Source organism: Siphateles boraxobius, unplaced genomic scaffold (assembly GCF_051911475.1).
Source record: "Siphateles boraxobius isolate OS27281-9 unplaced genomic scaffold, OSU_SipBor_1 41, whole genome shotgun sequence".
In the NCBI taxonomy this organism is placed as follows: Eukaryota; Metazoa; Chordata; class Actinopteri; order Cypriniformes; family Leuciscidae; genus Siphateles; species Siphateles boraxobius.
The window spans coordinates 5,699,555-5,717,297 of record NW_027509042.1 but is presented as its reverse complement, the minus strand read 5'-3'; the positions used below and the strand labels follow the sequence as shown (position 1 = coordinate 5,717,297).

General features: G+C 36.5%; 1 protein-coding gene across 1 annotated transcript; it reads right to left on the bottom strand.

The window, feature by feature from the left end:
* Window positions 1–3,124: 3,124 nt before the first annotated feature.
* st7l (suppression of tumorigenicity 7 like) lies at window positions 3,125–17,418 on the bottom strand. The gene is made up of 15 exons (XM_077197977.1): window positions 17,203–17,418; window positions 13,808–13,890; window positions 13,550–13,709; window positions 13,409–13,463; window positions 13,192–13,307; window positions 13,026–13,104; window positions 11,402–11,490; window positions 11,220–11,320; window positions 9,879–9,993; window positions 9,705–9,777; window positions 9,452–9,554; window positions 6,792–6,942; window positions 6,544–6,636; window positions 6,237–6,376; window positions 3,125–3,327 (listed from the first exon to the last, which is right to left on the bottom strand). The coding sequence occupies exons 1-15, from the start codon at window positions 17,369–17,371 to the stop codon at window positions 3,232–3,234; spliced, it is 1,623 nt and encodes a 540-aa protein (XP_077054092.1). The 5' UTR covers window positions 17,372–17,418; the 3' UTR covers window positions 3,125–3,231.
* Between the last annotated feature and the right edge of the window lie 325 nt (window positions 17,419–17,743).

Here is a 17,743-nt window from a genome sequence, read left to right as displayed (position 1 = left end):
GCTATTCATTAGCTGCTAAATTAATAACTAGAATAACAGAAGAATTTAAAGGTGCAATAAAAGATAAAACTATTTTCTCTACAAACCAGTGTCTTTATGATTAAGATAACTAAAATACTATTTTAACAAGTACCAGTTTGCAACATCAGCAGCACAACGAACTGTTTTTGTACAGCTCAAATTACTGGACTCGTCTTAAAACGGAAGCCTTGTTTGTTCAAGTTAAAAACGCCCGCGCCTGCTCTTACGTTAAAAATAAGATGTATGTGAGACAAATTTAGCACCTTAAGTCTACAAATTAGATAAGGGTATTTATTTCATGGGGATGTTTTACTGACCTGCCTCCCGCGTGCGCCATACATTAGCCTCTGTCTCTGCTCGAAAGAACGTCATTTCTAAAGCCCGCCAATAAATCTACCTTTATTAAAGGGATAGTTCACACAAAAATGAAAATTCTGTCATGATTTACCCACTTCAATCTGTTCCAAACATGTATGAATTTCTTTCTTCTGCTGAACACAAAAGAAGTTATTTTGAAGAATATGGGTAGCCATATAATAATATTTATAAAATATATATTTTTTTAAATCATTTTTGAGTGGACCATAACAACAGAAAGGAAACGTTAGTAAAAACAGTATTTTGCATAAAATTGCATAAAATATTGTTGCATTTAAATATGATTTTGCTTATCTCCTGTAAGCCCTCTTGAATGTTAGAAAAGTTAAATAAAAACAGAATTTCTTATGTTTTTTGTACAATGTTAATGTTATACTTGTGTTTTGAAATCTGCCACCCATGTGAATGAAACATTTAATATTTTGTTGGTACATCTTAAGGCTTTTCTGCCTGACATTTATGTAAAGATGTGTAACCATATTTTGTCAGATTCACCAACCATTACCCAGATCTGCCTCATTTGTAGAACAGCACAATCACAAACTGAGTGACATTTATGACCATAGCCACAATGCCTGACAGTCTTGTCTAATTAAAATTTCAAGCCTTCATTCTATAAGGAAGACTATAGTATTTTGTGTGAACATACCGTTTCAAATGTGTAACCAACTCACCCTCATGCTGTGGATGTGAACATTGTGTTGTGAGATCTTCTAAAAACAGACACATGATTTACTGCCAAATCTTCAGGGTATAGACCTTATTCAGAGCAGCGTCATTACAGGTATGAAAGCTAGGCTGTGAGGGATAGACTTAACATTTTTTCAACGGCATTCGCTGTAAGATGCTCTTAGATCACTTATAATTTTACACAACTTGGAGTTTTTTGTCTACTGACAAATATACATTTTTATAGATATTTTTGCAGCGTTTCGTCAGCAGAACCTTACAAAAACACATTAAAATATAGCTGCAAGCAGCAATACGGGGCCAAGCCGCTGAAGGGGCTGTAGCGCAATACGGAGCCAGAAGAGCAAATACAGCAGAAATAGAATGTACATGAAGAACAGATAGGTTCAGAAGTACAGATAGGATGAAATCAAAATGAACAGAAGGTCTGATGAGAATGAACACAGAATGAAGTAAAAAAACAAGATTATTTCTAATACAAGAGTAAGAAAGATTAGTACAGCTCTTACCCGCATAATAAAGGAATATAAATGACAAGTTTATACACAATTTTAAAGTTGTCCCTCATAGGACTCGAACCCACTATTTATGGGTCAGGTGTCTGTCACTCATCTTGTTGTGCCACTTGGCAGACACGCATCTACAAAATTCAATAGTTTCAACAGAGAATCAAGTCAAAATTAAGAATTTTGAAGAAAATGAAGAGCATAGAACAATGAATTGTACATAAAAGCACTGCATGTTGTATGTGACAGCTTCAGATGAGACCATTCTTAGGCACAATGCCTGGAACAGATGCAACTTCTGCATCTTTTCCTGCCACAGTACCTCATGCGGTCTGGGCACGTGTCACACAGGATTCGAACCCACGACTGCAATGGTTCAGGATTCGTGACACGTGGTTTAGCAACTTGCGCCACTCAGAGGACGCAAATTACACAGCTGCAGAGGAGAGGCTTCAGTGTAAGAATAAGCACACAAAATCATGTTAACGAGATTAGCATGCTAAGATAGCTCAATGCTAATGTAGCTTATGTTTATCCTGATAGCTGAAGAGATGCATTAGAAAGGCATCTGGTTAGCATGCTGTTCAAAAGTTATTGGCCAAAATAGCAATTTTTCATATCTCATGACCCATAGGTGGCACTATTCCCAACTTTGGCATGGAACCTCAGAACATGTTTCAGATGAAGTGTACCAATTTTCGTTTCAATTGATCAATCTTTGGCCGAGATACAGCCTCTTAGCCAATTTTAGATGGACCTCGTTAAGTTTGCGACATCATAACATCAAAAAATCGGGAACAGTACTTTTATGCGGCTCAGTCCGAAGATCATTTGAGCACATGTTTGGAGAAAATTGGACAAAATTTGGAGGAGTAGCGAAAAAACTGAATACTGTACATTTCAAAATGGCCACTACTGTAATGGGCGGGGTCTTAATATAAGGGATTGGTTGTGATCAGCATGATGAGTGGAATCAGGTGGACTAAGTTTCATGTCTCTAGATCAAAGGGTTCAAAAGTTATAACCATTTCAATGTTGAATTTTTGAACTGGTGGTGGCGCTATAGAGTTGGTCCTAGAGGGTCAAAAATTGGTCCAATTACTATTCATTAGCATCACTACAAGTGTGCCAAATTTCATCATTTTCCTACTTACGGTTCATAGGGCTGCCATAGACTCCCATTTGCGGAATAATAATAATAAGAAAACTAACAGATACAATAGGTGGCTCAGCCCCTTCGGGGATTGGCCCCTAATAATAGTACAACCCACCGAAGAGATGTAAGTCTATCCCTCACAGCCTCGCTTTTATTCCAGTTAAAAATCAAAGATAACACTGCTGTGAATAAGGTCTATACAAATCCAGTCTCTTTCCTCAGTGATTGCATCAGCACTATATAACTGTGGCAACCTGCCCCGCAGCCATAGCAGGAATATTTAAGCGGGATTAGAGGCAGTCACGGCATAGAGGTTGACATATAATATACACAATAATGTCAGATGACAACAAATACTATAGCAAAAGAGAAGTGTGTCAAAGAGCCAAAACATTTTTATTGTCAGTACAGGTGGGGACCTTACACATAATACATGTACAGTAGTGTTTTTGAGTGCAAGTATGAACGAATTGGTGTACGTCAGACATTTGCAAGTTGATGCCACAGGCAGGAGGGCATAAAACTCTCCATCTTGTCTGCAAAAAAGCCCAGTGGTGCAAAGAGGGTGCTGAAGAACTGCAGAGAGAGAGAGAGCGAGAGGAGAGAAAACACTCAAGACGTGTGACGTAGCATTTACAAAGAACTTACTAATAACCATACACATCTTAAAGATTATGTGCAAGATATTTAAGACCTATAACTGTGTATGTTCAGGATTACTTTTATTTGTTATTAGTGACACCGGTGGGCATTAAGTGAACTGCAGCCAGCAACTTATTGCTTGTGCTCGAACACACTTAACGCACAAGAGACTGAACACGATTCAAGGCCCCGAGATATACTCAAGGTGAAGTTCTTTTTCATTGTTTGCTTAGAAGTAAAAAGAAGTTAGAAATACCTTTACAGGGATATACTATTAATGAAACATACTGACGCCTTCCATGCTGCTGAGAGCGACTTTATGAATATGTAAGCAGCGCGCTTTCCTCTCAATGACAAAATCAACATAATAAAAACGACAGCGGTCAACTATGAATTTTAGCCCTAAACTGAAGTATGATCATGGCCGATGTGAAATGTTGTTGACGTGAGGTCCATGATAAACACCTGTACAACCTCAAACTCAAAAAAGTAGTAGTGCTTTTACACACGTTTCTTGAGTTGTCGGGCTCAATCATGGACTATCCGAGTGTCTGAGCCACAAGCTGTCAGAAAGTTGCCTGAAGTGCTAGATGTAAGTATGATAGAGTTTATCCCTCTGGGATACTACATGGAGGTCCAGACAGACACAAACAAGAGGAGAAAAAAAAAGAATCTCTGGATGGCAACCAACTTTAAGACTGTTAAGTTTTTCCTTTGAAAAACACTGAAACCTCCACGGTTCTATCCACCATAAACAAGCCCCTAATGTGTTTATGAAGCGATACATTTTACGGATGAACAGATGTTTATGACGGAATATGGGAAAGGAAGCCTGGGGCCGCGCGTCGGATAGGGAGGGAAACTGGGCAGAGTGGAGGCTGGAGAGGCATCATCCATTTTAACGCAGATCCAGGAAATAGATAGTGCTAACGTAAATATGTGTTGTAAGATGACAAACGAGGTTGATAAAAAGATAAAGGCCATTGAAGCTGCATGTTGTCACATTCAGGAATTTATTGCGATTAAAAATTAGGGCAATGTTCCCCAAGGAGAACAAGATGTTTGGAGTGGACAGGGAACAAAGCATGAGTGCGCGCGGGCAAATAAGGGAGTATAGCGGAAACTAGAGCGAGTTTGAATGCATCTTGGATGTGAGGCCTTCCGTGGCGTCTAGCGCAACAACTCAAATGTGTTCTGAAATCAATCAATTAAAATATTGTTGGTGGTTCCACACCTATATATGTGACCCTGGACCACAAAACCAGTCATAAGTCGCACAGGGGATATTTGTGGCAATTGCCAACAAAACATTGTATGGGTCAAAATTATCGATTTTTCTTTTATGCCAAAAATCATCAGGATATTAAGTAAAGATCATGATCCATGAAGATATTTTGTAAATGTCTATTTTTGTGAGTGGATGCATCAAAATCGCCAACAGAAATGGACAAATTTAAAGGCGATTTTTTCAATATTTCGATTTTTTTGCACCCTCAGATTCCAGATTTTCAAATAGTTGCATCTCAGCCAAATATTGTCCTATCCTAACAAACCATACATCAATGGAAAGCTTATTTATTCAGCTTTCAGATGATGTATACATCTCAATTTATATGAGATGTATAAAAAAAATTTAAAAATACCCATAAGACTGGTTTTGTGGTCCAGGGTCACATATGTGTGGCCTGGTGGGCGCTCTTCACTAATTTTACATTCCATCACTAAGAGCAGAATGTGAAGGTTGAATTAGCAGAGCAAAACAGCTGTACATAAAATATTGTAAACCACACTACATAATGGGAGACATATTTAATTTTATATTTAACAATATTATTACAACATTATTTTCCTGTTATCTCTGTAAAGCTGCTATGAAACAATCTGCATTGTAAAAAGCGCTATATAAAAAAAGGTGACTTGACTTGACATATTAGAGTTCAAAAGAGGACAAATTGTTGGTGCACGTCTCGCTGGCTCATCTGTGACCAGGACAGCAAGTCTCTGTGGTGTATCGAGAGCCATGGTCTCCAGAATAATGTCGGCATACCACCACGCAGGACGACCCACATCCAACAGGAGAAACTGTCAACGCAGGAGGAAGCTGTCTGAAAGTACACCTCGACTCCACCAAAACTGTTCGTCAGGCGCCCCACAGAGTCAATTTTCATGGCTGGGCTGCTATATCCAAAACTTTGGTGCCAGTGCCAAATGTCCCAAGATGAATTGATGCTGCATTGGACATAAAAGGAGGCCTTACTCCATACTATTAAATGATTGTTATCTAAAACCACAGTTTCAGTATCATTGTCCAACTCGTGTGTGTGTATGTGTGTGTGTGTGTGTGTGTGTGTGTGTGTGTGTGTGTGTGTGTGTGTATGGATGTAATATATATATATACACACACACATACACACATACATGCATACATACACATACGTATATACAGATGCACCTGCTCGGACACAGTTGCCTCGAAGTCGTGTATCTTCGAAAGCGGAGCGGTTACAAAAAAGAAGTTACAAAAACGCTGTGCACACCACCACGCGAATGGGGTCTCGCGTGCTCAACCCGAAATACCACCCAAACGTGATGACGACATTTTCGCCGCTAATAGAACATCACAGACAGTTATTGGTCTCATACGGAGCCGTGGTTTATACTGTCTAGAGTGCCATTGACACAGACTTCATTCTTATATTGCAACACATTGAAATGTTTATCTTGGAAGTTCAGTGATTGTGTCTTTCTCTTCTAAACAAAAATAATAATAAAGGGCAAAGAGGGACGAGAGTAAAGGCAAAAACAAAACACTTTGGGGTTTGTTGAGGCGTGCAGATACTCACAGCTTTGACGAAGACCCCCATGAGCTCTGGAAACTGGTGTGTGAGCATGGCCAACATGGCACAGAAGGAGCAAAGGCCCGCTGTGAAGAGGATGAAGAAAGGAAGCTCTTTCTTTGGGTACACTGAGACCTCGTGAAATGCTGGAAGAAAAAGAAAGTCTTAAAGAAAGTCCTTAAAACATGTCTACAAATACTCTTTTTTCCCATTATTGTTAATAATTTCCACACCTCCAGACATTTAACACTATGCTTGTGCTAGCAGTTACTATTTGTATATAAATACAGGTATAAACAGAGAGAAGACTTACAAGGCAGAAGCTCTCTGTCTGCGGTCTCTGTGCATCCTGGGTAAGGATAGAAGAGATGACCCTTTTCCAGAGGGTACGGAATAATCCGGAAAGCTACGAGAGCCAAAAGATGTTGACTGACATCAGATGAAATCGTTTACGTTTTTTTTTTTTACAGTAAACAGCTTCATGGTAAATGAGAACGGTAATCATCTATTATACAAGAATGGGATGGTGTGTAAAAAAGAAAAGATGTGCACTGTACGCACTGCCTTCCCAGGTACAGTGTAGCAGGTTGAGCGCCCCCTCTGCCCGCTTCCAGTGCTGCAGGTGAAAGAAAGCATACGCCACCGCCTCACTGTCTCCCCTCTTCAAAATATGCTCAGGTGGCAAAATCAGACTCTTCATCTCTAATAAATACTGCAACGACACACAAAACACTTTCATTTACATTTTGAAAGGAAAGGACGATAAACATATTTACCCCAATTCTGAGTACCATAAAGCAAAAAGCCACTCTCATTAGTGAAATGAACAACATCAACAACAACAAAAAGGTATTATTTATTGTATAACCTCCCCCCTCTTGATCTTGGTGTGAAATGTGACCCAGACTTTCACCTATACATATGAGAGCTTTACACTTATATAGTCTGTTTGTTTTTAACACCATGCTGTGACTATTTTCATGGCGAGACCAGCACAATCTAATAAAACAAGCTTCAATGATTAAGAGTTTTGACAGAAATAACATGTTGGTGGATCTTTATACACAGCCTGTATGTGTGTGAGAGAGCAGTCAGTCCCCGGCTCCGGGCCCCAGGGTGAGAGTTGTAGAGGGCAATTATACAGAGGATAACCTTCCAAAATGCCCCTGGCTGTGATTATTGTACATTACAACTCGATTCGGCTGATTCTCTACAACGCGTCAAGCGCACCTTCTGCATTTTTGAACGAATATCCCAACATATCTTTCTGTAAAATCACCGCAGTGTACGTGTCAGAATGTACACAAACATGTGCTTCGCAGACATGGGTAATTTAGCTTTATGATCATGCTGACATTCGACAGGCAGCTGTCCTACGCAACATGCCTGCACACAAACACGGTCTTTTATGGCGGATCAAGTGTCAGTGATGGGTCTCTTTTATGTGGATGTTCCTCTTAAGCCCCTGCTGAACTCCCATAAGCCTCTGTCTCGGTCTGTCTCGTATCTCTTTTCACTTGACCGTACGGACCCTGAGCGATGACATCACACTACAGTGGTCTTGGATATTCCATGCAAAGGGGAGGTGCAGGTGTCCAGTGATGGATGACATCATGCATTATATTTTGCACATTTCTGGGATGTCGGTTAATGTGCTAGATATAAATTAAATGCGTTTAACAATAATTTAATGTCTTTAACAAATTATACTGCCTAATTTTTTATAAATTATACTAATAGTACCACTTTTGCCCACTGTAATAGTCAGAAACATACACTACTGTTCAAAAGTTTGAAGGGCAAATTTTTATTTGAAAAGAAATTAATACTTTTATTCAGCAAGGACACATTAAATTGATCAACAGTGACATAACACTTTCTATTCATCAAAGAATCCTAACAAAAATCAGAAATTTGACAAAACATTAAGTAGCACAATTAGCATATTGGAATAATTTTTGAAGGATCATGTGACACTGAAGACTGGAGTAATAATGCTGAAAATTCAGCTTTGCATCACAGGAATGAATTAAAATAATAATTTTAATAATTTATTAAAATAGAAAAGCTATTTATAAAATGTAATAATATTTCATAATATTACTGTTTTTATCAAATAAATGCAGCCTTGGGGAGCAGAAGAGACTTCTTTCAAAAACTTTTAAAAAATCTTACCTACCCCAAAATATTCAATGATTTATATATATATATATATATATATATATATATATATATATATATAATATTTTCCCATAAAATATTTTCTTTGGCGTCAGTACAATGAATTTAGGAAACAACTATGTCTTTATAATATAATACTTAATACGTTTCCTATATGGCTGTTTTTATATTTTAGCAAGGGGCTCATCGCCATCAAAATGTAAGCAATAAAGTCCAAAAGATCATGACATTCAGCATGTCATTAAGTGCCTTTTTGCTTTTATGAAGCCGTTCCTACGTAATAAAGATATGAAGGACCATTTTTCATTAATTTATTGTAAATACAGTCACGGTCTCTTGTACCTTATTGCTTAAGTAACAGTGTAAAATACTACTGCATTGCCCAAATTCTAGCTCATTATGGAGCGTCTTTTTTGTCTTAGGGCCAGATTAGGCATTTGAAATACCAGGTGTATGTGTGTGTGTTTATATTTGCTGCACATCTCAAACAGGTGCTCTTTGTAGTCTGATACAGCATGTCTGTGGTGCACAATGCCCTTTTGTCTGAGACTGTGTTTGGGTGTGAAGAGGTTGTGTACTTTGAAGTCGGATCTAGTGTTTTGGAAAGCGGCAAGTTGAAGCAAGGTACAAAGAAAGAAATATATGATGGGGGTCAAAACATCTTTAAAGGGCATAAAGAAAAATCAAAGGTGATATAACTTTCACGCTAAACACAGCTTACGGAAATATATGTTTGGCAGCCTTGGCTCGACAACCTCACCTGCAATTAAGTTCAATGCAAAACTGTGAACATTGCCTGTTGGAAAAGTTTCAGTTTAGTGCAGAGGATTACAATCTGCTTCACTGTAAATACTACAACAGCATCACCTTCTGGCCATGACAATAAGCCTGCACTCATGAATATCAGTGAGATAAATCCGATGTGTGGCCCAGTAACTTCAATATTTGCAATATAAACTAAAATAAGGTTGTTTTTTTGTTTTTAATTGGAGGTAAGCAAATCTAAATCCCCCAAAGGGGGAAATATATATATTTCGAACCTTTGGTACATGTGGGTTGAACTCCACAGCTCTGTGTATAGCCTCCACTGCGTTCATCTCTGCTGTGCTGAGACCTCGTCTAGACGCTGCCTCAGGTGAAAACCTGCCATACGACACACATACAGATTCATTCAGTAAACTATCATCCATAAACATTACCTATGCTATGATATGGTTAAATGCTGTTCATTAATAGACATAACAGACAATTGTTTGCATCATTTCATACTTTCCAGCACGCTTGAAGACTTACTTATCTGACACCGCTCTGGCTTTCAGTAAGGCGGATGTGTAGCATATAGTTGCTGATTTTGGCAAGCTGATATCTGAAGGAGAAAACATCAGATATATAGTGAAACATCGATAGTAGCATCACTTTCTGGTCCAGTTTGAAGAGAACAGTAATATGACAGTTGAATGAGCTCACCATCATATTTTGCGAGGACTGCTTGTACATCTGCGTAGGCCTGCAGCTCTAATAACGCTTCTAGAAGGTTCTCGTGAATGTTTAACATTCCCAGTAAAGGAAATTCTTTCATTAACTGTACAAGGAAACAGGAAACAGAGTTTAATTGAAGTATGATATGCCACTTACAAATTAAAATAAAAGTCCTTCCCAGTGATACGAGCATGTATACATTTCATGTAAAGGCTAAGTTCTAAATACATTCATAAAAAAAATATTAAAAATTTTAAGCATAAATTACTCTCTGATGATAACAGAATATATTCTAGAGTTACATGGATGACATCTTACATTGATGACTTATAACTATAACATCAATATTTTATGCCCGGTACACATTGTACGATTTTGGTCTGTCCAAGACGAAAGATGAGCAATTTCTGTGGTTTCTCTTCTGTGAGATTTCTGTGGTTGTGGCTCTAAAACTGTGTTTTTTTGACGATCTTTGACGATCCTTGAGACCAAAAATAGCCTGCAATAATTTTCTGAAAGTGTCAGAAATTTAGCATGATCATCTCATAGGGTGTTTGCTGCTACGAACTACGTCTACTGACTAGCCAATAAAAAAGCAACATGAAATGGATTATTGATAACATGACGCTAAAACTAAATCTACTTACCTAAAGCTCAATTTGCAAGATTGGCATGCCAAATTGCAATCTTTTTTCCCCTGCCATATTTTTCTCTTTCACTTTCTCCTCTTTTTTTCAGCGCACATAAAAAAAAACAATTGCTAATTTCTATACTAATCTGCGTCGTAGCCTACAATTCAATGCCATCATTGTACAGTCAACATATTTGTCGTACCCAAGTTTATTAGATCCATGTCGTACGGTGTGATTTGTAATGATCTTATAGGATTGCCGAAATCACAAGAGTCTGTAGCAGGCATTAGGCATAAATAATGAAATGAATAAAAAAAACAATTTCAAATACTTTGTTGTAAATTAAAGTTCCTCTTTAGACAGTTAAAATGTCTTAATAGAGCAGAATTGGAAAGGAACTCTTATGTTCAAAAATGTGAATGTTTTAGAAATGTGAATTCGCCCTGAAGATATTCAATGGATGTGACAACATCCTGCACTAAATTTGAATTTATGTACCTTCACTAAAGTTACAGGAATATGTTGCTGATTACCACAGTTTTTCTTTTTGACTCATCCCTCAGGTAAAAAAAAAACAAAACAATCAAATTTACACTAAAGCACTTACTTTAATAATCTATGGGGCAAGACTTTGCACTAGAATAATCATTAAAATATACAGACCTGAACATTATTTGTGTTATATTGCTTCACTCACATCTCTCATCATCTTTACAGCTTCTTTGATGCGACCCAGTTTTCTAGCACACATGGCCAGTCTGCGCTTGATGTAGACCACAAGATTGGTGTCTTTACCGGCTGTGAACGCAACGGTAGAAAACAACAGCGTGAGTTACTGTATGCTGAGTACATATGTGTGACCGTGTAAAAGTCTCATACCACTTTTAAGGGCTTGTTTGAATAGCCGTTCAGCTTCTGTGATGGTTGTGGCTTCCTCCTCGGCAAGGAGCACATATGCTGCAGCACATCTGCAATGAACAGAATCATATGCTGGAGAGTTAGAAAAAGGAAACTTCATGTTCACATTAGAGATGCAAAAAAAAAGACACATTTTGACTGCCTGTGTATGAACTGTAACATGAAAGTAATTACTGGCTTTTCAGTGTCAGAATTTTTTTTTTTACCATTTTAGAAGGATCATGTGAAGGGTAATGATGCTGAAGATTCATCACTACCATCACAGGAATAATTTACCTTTTAAAATACATTCACATAGAAATTTTTAATTAATCATAACATTTCTTTTTCTTGCAGGATTAACATTTATATGCTTTTGAAAACTAAATTTTCCCAATACTGAATATGTGTCTGAATACAACAAAAGAGGAAACAAAACTCGACTTATATATATATATATATATATATACATACATATATTTAACCTCATGACCCTCGCAACAAGCTGAAGTAAAGGAATCCAAATTTGCTTTTACCTAGTAACAGAGAACTATACATATCAAGAACCAATCATATTAGAGAAAAATTATGCAATGGATCATGTCATCTTTGTTATGCACTTTTTCTATATAAACTGTTGTCAGGGGGATTTCTCTATGAAATTAGTCAAAGATCCTCCGTGATTAAAGTATATTCATTTGTCTTTGAGGTTTTGTCTGGAGTCTGTCTGGTTACAGCAGGTTAGTGGAAAACTAGAGACCTTTATTCCAAAGTGGCGAGAAGTCGTCTGACTCAGTGAGGCTCTTATAATAATAATAATAATAAAATTTAATTTGAAAATAATATTATAATGTGGTGTAGTCTATCATAATATACACAGACAGTTTTACTCACTGAGAGATTTATTCGTGAGGGAATAATTATATAAGAATTTTATTGGAGTCTTAAACACATGATGTTAGTGGTTTGATGCAGTGCAGACTTGCAGTTAACTTGTGCTTTTTTTTTTTTTTTTACCAAAAGACAATGTAATAAATGATGTTACTTAACAAATCTGATTCACGGATAAAATTAAATGAATTGCTAATTACAACACTGAAATAAAATGGAAATAATGGAGGATCATGTAGCAAACTGGGCTGTTTCCTTATAAAGGTCCAGAGATTTTAATATGATGTCATTACGTTGCTGTCTTGCCGCCAGCCAACCGCTACATTGCTGATCATGGTTTCGAGTGTTGATATATCTGTCCTTTCCAATGAACACAAGAACGCGCAGTAATCTCAGACAACTTAATCCAGATATTTTGATTAAATCTGCAAATTCGTTTGAAGAACCAAATTAGCCAAATATCAGTTATCATGCTAAAGATCACTTTGAACAGTGTTATTAAATTATTATTAAAGATTAGCTTTAATGTGACAGAGAAAATTAGCATTAAATATCCAATACTATAAAATCAAAGAGGAATAATCAAAATGATACCCACATATTGTGCATCCCTAGCTCATGTATTTATTATTGCTTTTTATAATATATACCAATCCAGCTCTAAAATCTGACTGGATGAGTCACATCCGAAGATGTTAAATTGAATTCAACTCACTCGCGGTTCATTTCAATTGCCTGGTAAGCTGCTCGAATACGTGCCTGCGGGTTCCTCTCCCTCCAGGCCTTCTGCATTACTGCGGAACAAACAACAGATTACAGCCATGATTAAATGGCAGTTCTGATTAAATCTAGGCACTATAGTAGAGGAGCGTGAGACTAACCAGAGTCTTCTGGTCTGAGCTGCTGAGTGTCTCCCAAGAAGAAGGTCTGATGATCTTGTGCTGATAAATTCATGTCGTAATATGTCAGGGGCTCTTTACCCGTCACCCAAGTGTATCTGGAATGGAAGGATCATGAATATAATGTTTGGAATTCTGTCATTTATTACAAAAAGCTCATAAATTGAGGCAATTAACTGACAGCCTTTAAGAAATATACCTGCTGTACTCTGCACCTCTGAATAGGTTCAGTGGGTTCCTCCACACTTTACATTCTGAAAGAATTAGAACACAATAGCTCAAACATTACTACAATTACTTTGAAATTATTGGAAAGCTGCTAATAACTTAAAATAAAAACCTGCAACGTTGCTTCTCTGCTCTGTATCGCCGTTGACTGAAGAGAAGAGTCCCGCAGAGCTGCTGTTCTCCACTCCTCCCAGTAGAGGGCGCAAGTGACTGACAGAAACCTGCTCGATGAACGAAGTGCCATACTTTCTGAAGTACCACCACTCGAATATCTGAAGGACAAACGAGCGAGTGCGTTTTCACAAAGCTTTGTAACTGAAGTTTGTTATCTAGCATAATTAAGTTTACAACCAATAGGTAAAAGACTCACCAATATAAGGCCCGAGATGAGCGAGGAGGTTCCCGTGAGCGCAACATAGAATTTAGGCGTAAGAGTGTTTAAAAACACAGAGGCTGTGGATGAATTACACAAGATAATGAAACACAGAAATTTTTATTGTTTTAACTTTTTTTTTTTTTTTTTACGTAATTTTTTATTATACATGTACCAACACAACTTATAAAACATGGCCAAAAATGACTTATTTGCTTAAAATTTGTTTTTTTTTAAATGTAAAAAATTAGTTAACTTAACCCTTATCATGCATAAAATAATGGTTTTGAGTAATGAAACAGGCTGGGAGTTTTTAAAAGCCTCAGGAATCTTTTGCAGGTGTTTGAGTTAATTAGTTGATTCAGATGATTAGGTTAATAGCTCGTTTAGAGACCCTTTTCATGATATGCTAATTTTTTGAGATAGGAATTTTGGGTTTTCATGAGCTGTATGCCAAAATCATCAGTTTTAAAACAATAAAAGACCTGAAATATTTCAGTTGGTGTGCAATGAATCTAAAATATATGAAAGTTTAATTTTTATCATTACATTATGGAAAATAATGAACTTTATTACAATATGCTAATTTTTTGAGAAGGACCTATATTAGTGCTATCAATCGATTAAAAAAATGAACTAGATTAATCAAAAAAAATTCTGTGATTAATCACGATTAATCACACACATTTTTATTATATTTTGTAATGTAATAATTTCACAGTTAATTTTCAAATTAACATAGAAACAACAAAGACAGTATATTTGAAATACTTGTTTAATGGCATCTTTTTATAAATGAAGGCCAGTATCACTGATACTAATACAGCTATTGATGTCTCCATGAAAATGTACCCCCCCCCCCCCTTCAAAAAATATACCAACTTTTAAGTGAACCTTAAACAATCCTCACATAAACCCATAATACATTGTCATATTTAACTGTGCCCTGTGAAATATACAGAAACTGAAATAAAGTTATCAAAGTCTGCACTGCATAAATTATAAATTAAATATAGATTAATCCTTATTAAAGCTACAAAAGTTCTTTAGTCAAGAGCAGTGAGTAATTTTCTCTGTTACCTTTGTTCTTTGTTTAACATTACTGACAGACAGCATTAGTGGCTGCTGTCCCTTTAAGACCGGCCGCTGCTGACAGAGACTCGGATCTCACACGCGTCTCATTCTCTCACAAGTCTTTACGTTCATTTAAGACTTTATTTCTCGATTTCTAAGGCACCGAAATAACACCAGAGACACAGTGTAGTCACCATGGTAAATCTCAGGGTAAAACTGTGAGTTGTGAAAAATATGATACACCGGTGTTTTGCAAGATGAGAAGTTTATCTATTCACCATCCTTTAACTCTTTTAATTAATTTTATAACTGTATCATATATCTCTTTTAATTTCTTTTAGATCTGTTTTTAATTTTCCTTGCTTTTATTTTGTGATTTTTTTTATTCCTTTCTGTAAAGCACTTTGAATTGCCATAGTGTATGAAATGTGCTATATAAATAAACTTGCCTTGCCTATTTAACTCATTTATAATGAGTAATAGATTGCTCTTATGAGGATACTCGAAAAAACAGGCATTTTGACATAATTGTGTGAGTTATTATTGTTCTGTCAAGCGGCAGGTCTGTGCGTTATAGGCGTTCACAGCAAGCACGTTCTCTTTTGTCTTGTCACGCTTGAATGGTTTAAAAGCATTTGCATGAATAAGAGAGTAATAATTTAAATGTAACTAGCCAAAGGATAACAGAAAAAACGGATGCTGCGTTAATTGCGTAAATATTTAAAAATATAATTAATATATATATATATATAAAAAAATATATATTAATATAAAAAATGAATCGCATGTGTTAACGCGTTTAACGTTGACAGCACTAATATATATATATATATATATATATATATATATATATATTCGCAGACGCGGAACGTGCATGAAAGCAAGAGGCAGGATTTATCATGTGAACCAATCATATCCAATCATAGCGAGATGGAGGCATTGCCTCCTCTCACGTGACTTTCCCCCATTCATTCTCAATTACCCCCCACCAAACACACGCACGCTTTAGGGGGTCTCTTTAAAATCAATGGGCTCAGGGGAGGAAAGAAAATTCGGCGTTCCGCTGTAACTTTACCTGCGGGTGTTGCGGTTCTTACTTTAGAAAAATGAGAGATTTATACATTTTTTAATGTCACATTTTGTATTTATGCATTGCTTTATTTTTGAGCTATGGATTATATATACACACACACACACACAAATAAAACAATGCAAATATACAAAATGTGACAATTAAAAAGTGTAACTTTTGTGTTAAAGATGTGATTAATCATGATTAATCGATTTGACAGCACTAGTATATGTAAATATTCATACCCATAGCAAAATTTCTAAATAAAGAATTATGAGCAGACTTTATTTAAACCTTTAGCTGATGTCATTTGAAACTGAGATGCTGGAGGAGTTTCATTTGTGTCAGACTGACATTAATGTATAAAACATACATCATTTTCTAGACTTACATGAAGTTAACCCTCTGTTTTTTAAATTGTATGATCTTACATGAAAGTTTATTATAAATATATAATACTTTCTATTATAAATCTACGAACACAACTAATAATACATGACCACAAATTACTTGATTTGCGTACAACTTTTTAAAAACATCTTTAGTAAAAAAAAGAAAAAAAAAGTAAACAGAATAAAAAAAAAAAGATTAAACCTAACCCATATCTTGCATAAAAATATTTCCATTCTGTTTGTTGACAAATTCCTCTGAAAACTGCTATTACTCAAACGTCACATGCACACTGTACTGTGCAAATATATATATAGATATTAATTCCCATTACAAAAATAATGTGAAAATTATAATGGCATTTTATTTAAGTCTTTAGCTGATACCATTTGAAACTGAGATGATAAGAGTAAAACTTTGTCTCAGAGTCTGACATTAACGTACAAAACATTTTCTAGAATTGCATTTGACAGCTGCTTTTAACTAAAGTTCTTAACACGACACTGACTTAAATGCAGGTCTGTTTCTCTCACACTGCTACAATATGACTTCAAAGAAATTATAATTATGCACGAGTCATATTGGTTATAATACTTAATTGTCATTTTTAGTCCTTTTGGACGCTTGACATCTTCAGTCACCATTCATTGACATTGCATGGGAAACACCGACCAGCACTGACTTCAAAATTCCTGCTTTTATATTGCACAGAAATAGACAGCCGTATGGGTTTGCGTGGGGATGAGAGAAATAATGGTAGAATGTTCATATTTGTGTGAACTTCACCTTCAATGAACATAAATATACCCTGTGGTGAGCTGTAAACATACACACAGCTGATCATAAACACACACACCTGCGTTGACGGTCTCCTGCAGCTTCAGAGGGCTCCTCAGCACGTAAACCATCGTCAAGACCATGGCGAACCAAAGCGCACATATGTACGTCCACGACCAGCAGAGCCACGATTTTAATTTCTCCGTGAAACCGGGTGATTGAGGATTACTGCCACTGCTGTCCGCCATCTTTCACCGACGAGCCGTAAACATTAGAATTGTGGGATACTGGAGGAGAGAGCGCTGTAGCGATGCTCTCCACCAGATGGCGCAGCTCCTGTTTACTGTTTTATACCCACTGTTGTAAAACCTAATATAAGTACATATGGATTCTAGCAGTGTATACTGTTCACTACATACTACATTTAAAAAGCGAATAGTTAAATGGGATGTGTTCAGAAGAGCATGTTAACATACTATTAGTATTTTAGCAGTATATAGTATGCATACTGTGCACAGTATTTTCAAAACAATGCCCACATTTTATAAATTTGCCTTATTAATAGATTCAAGTTCAGTAATTGGCATTCTTGAATGACACTGTTATATGTTAGGGAGAAA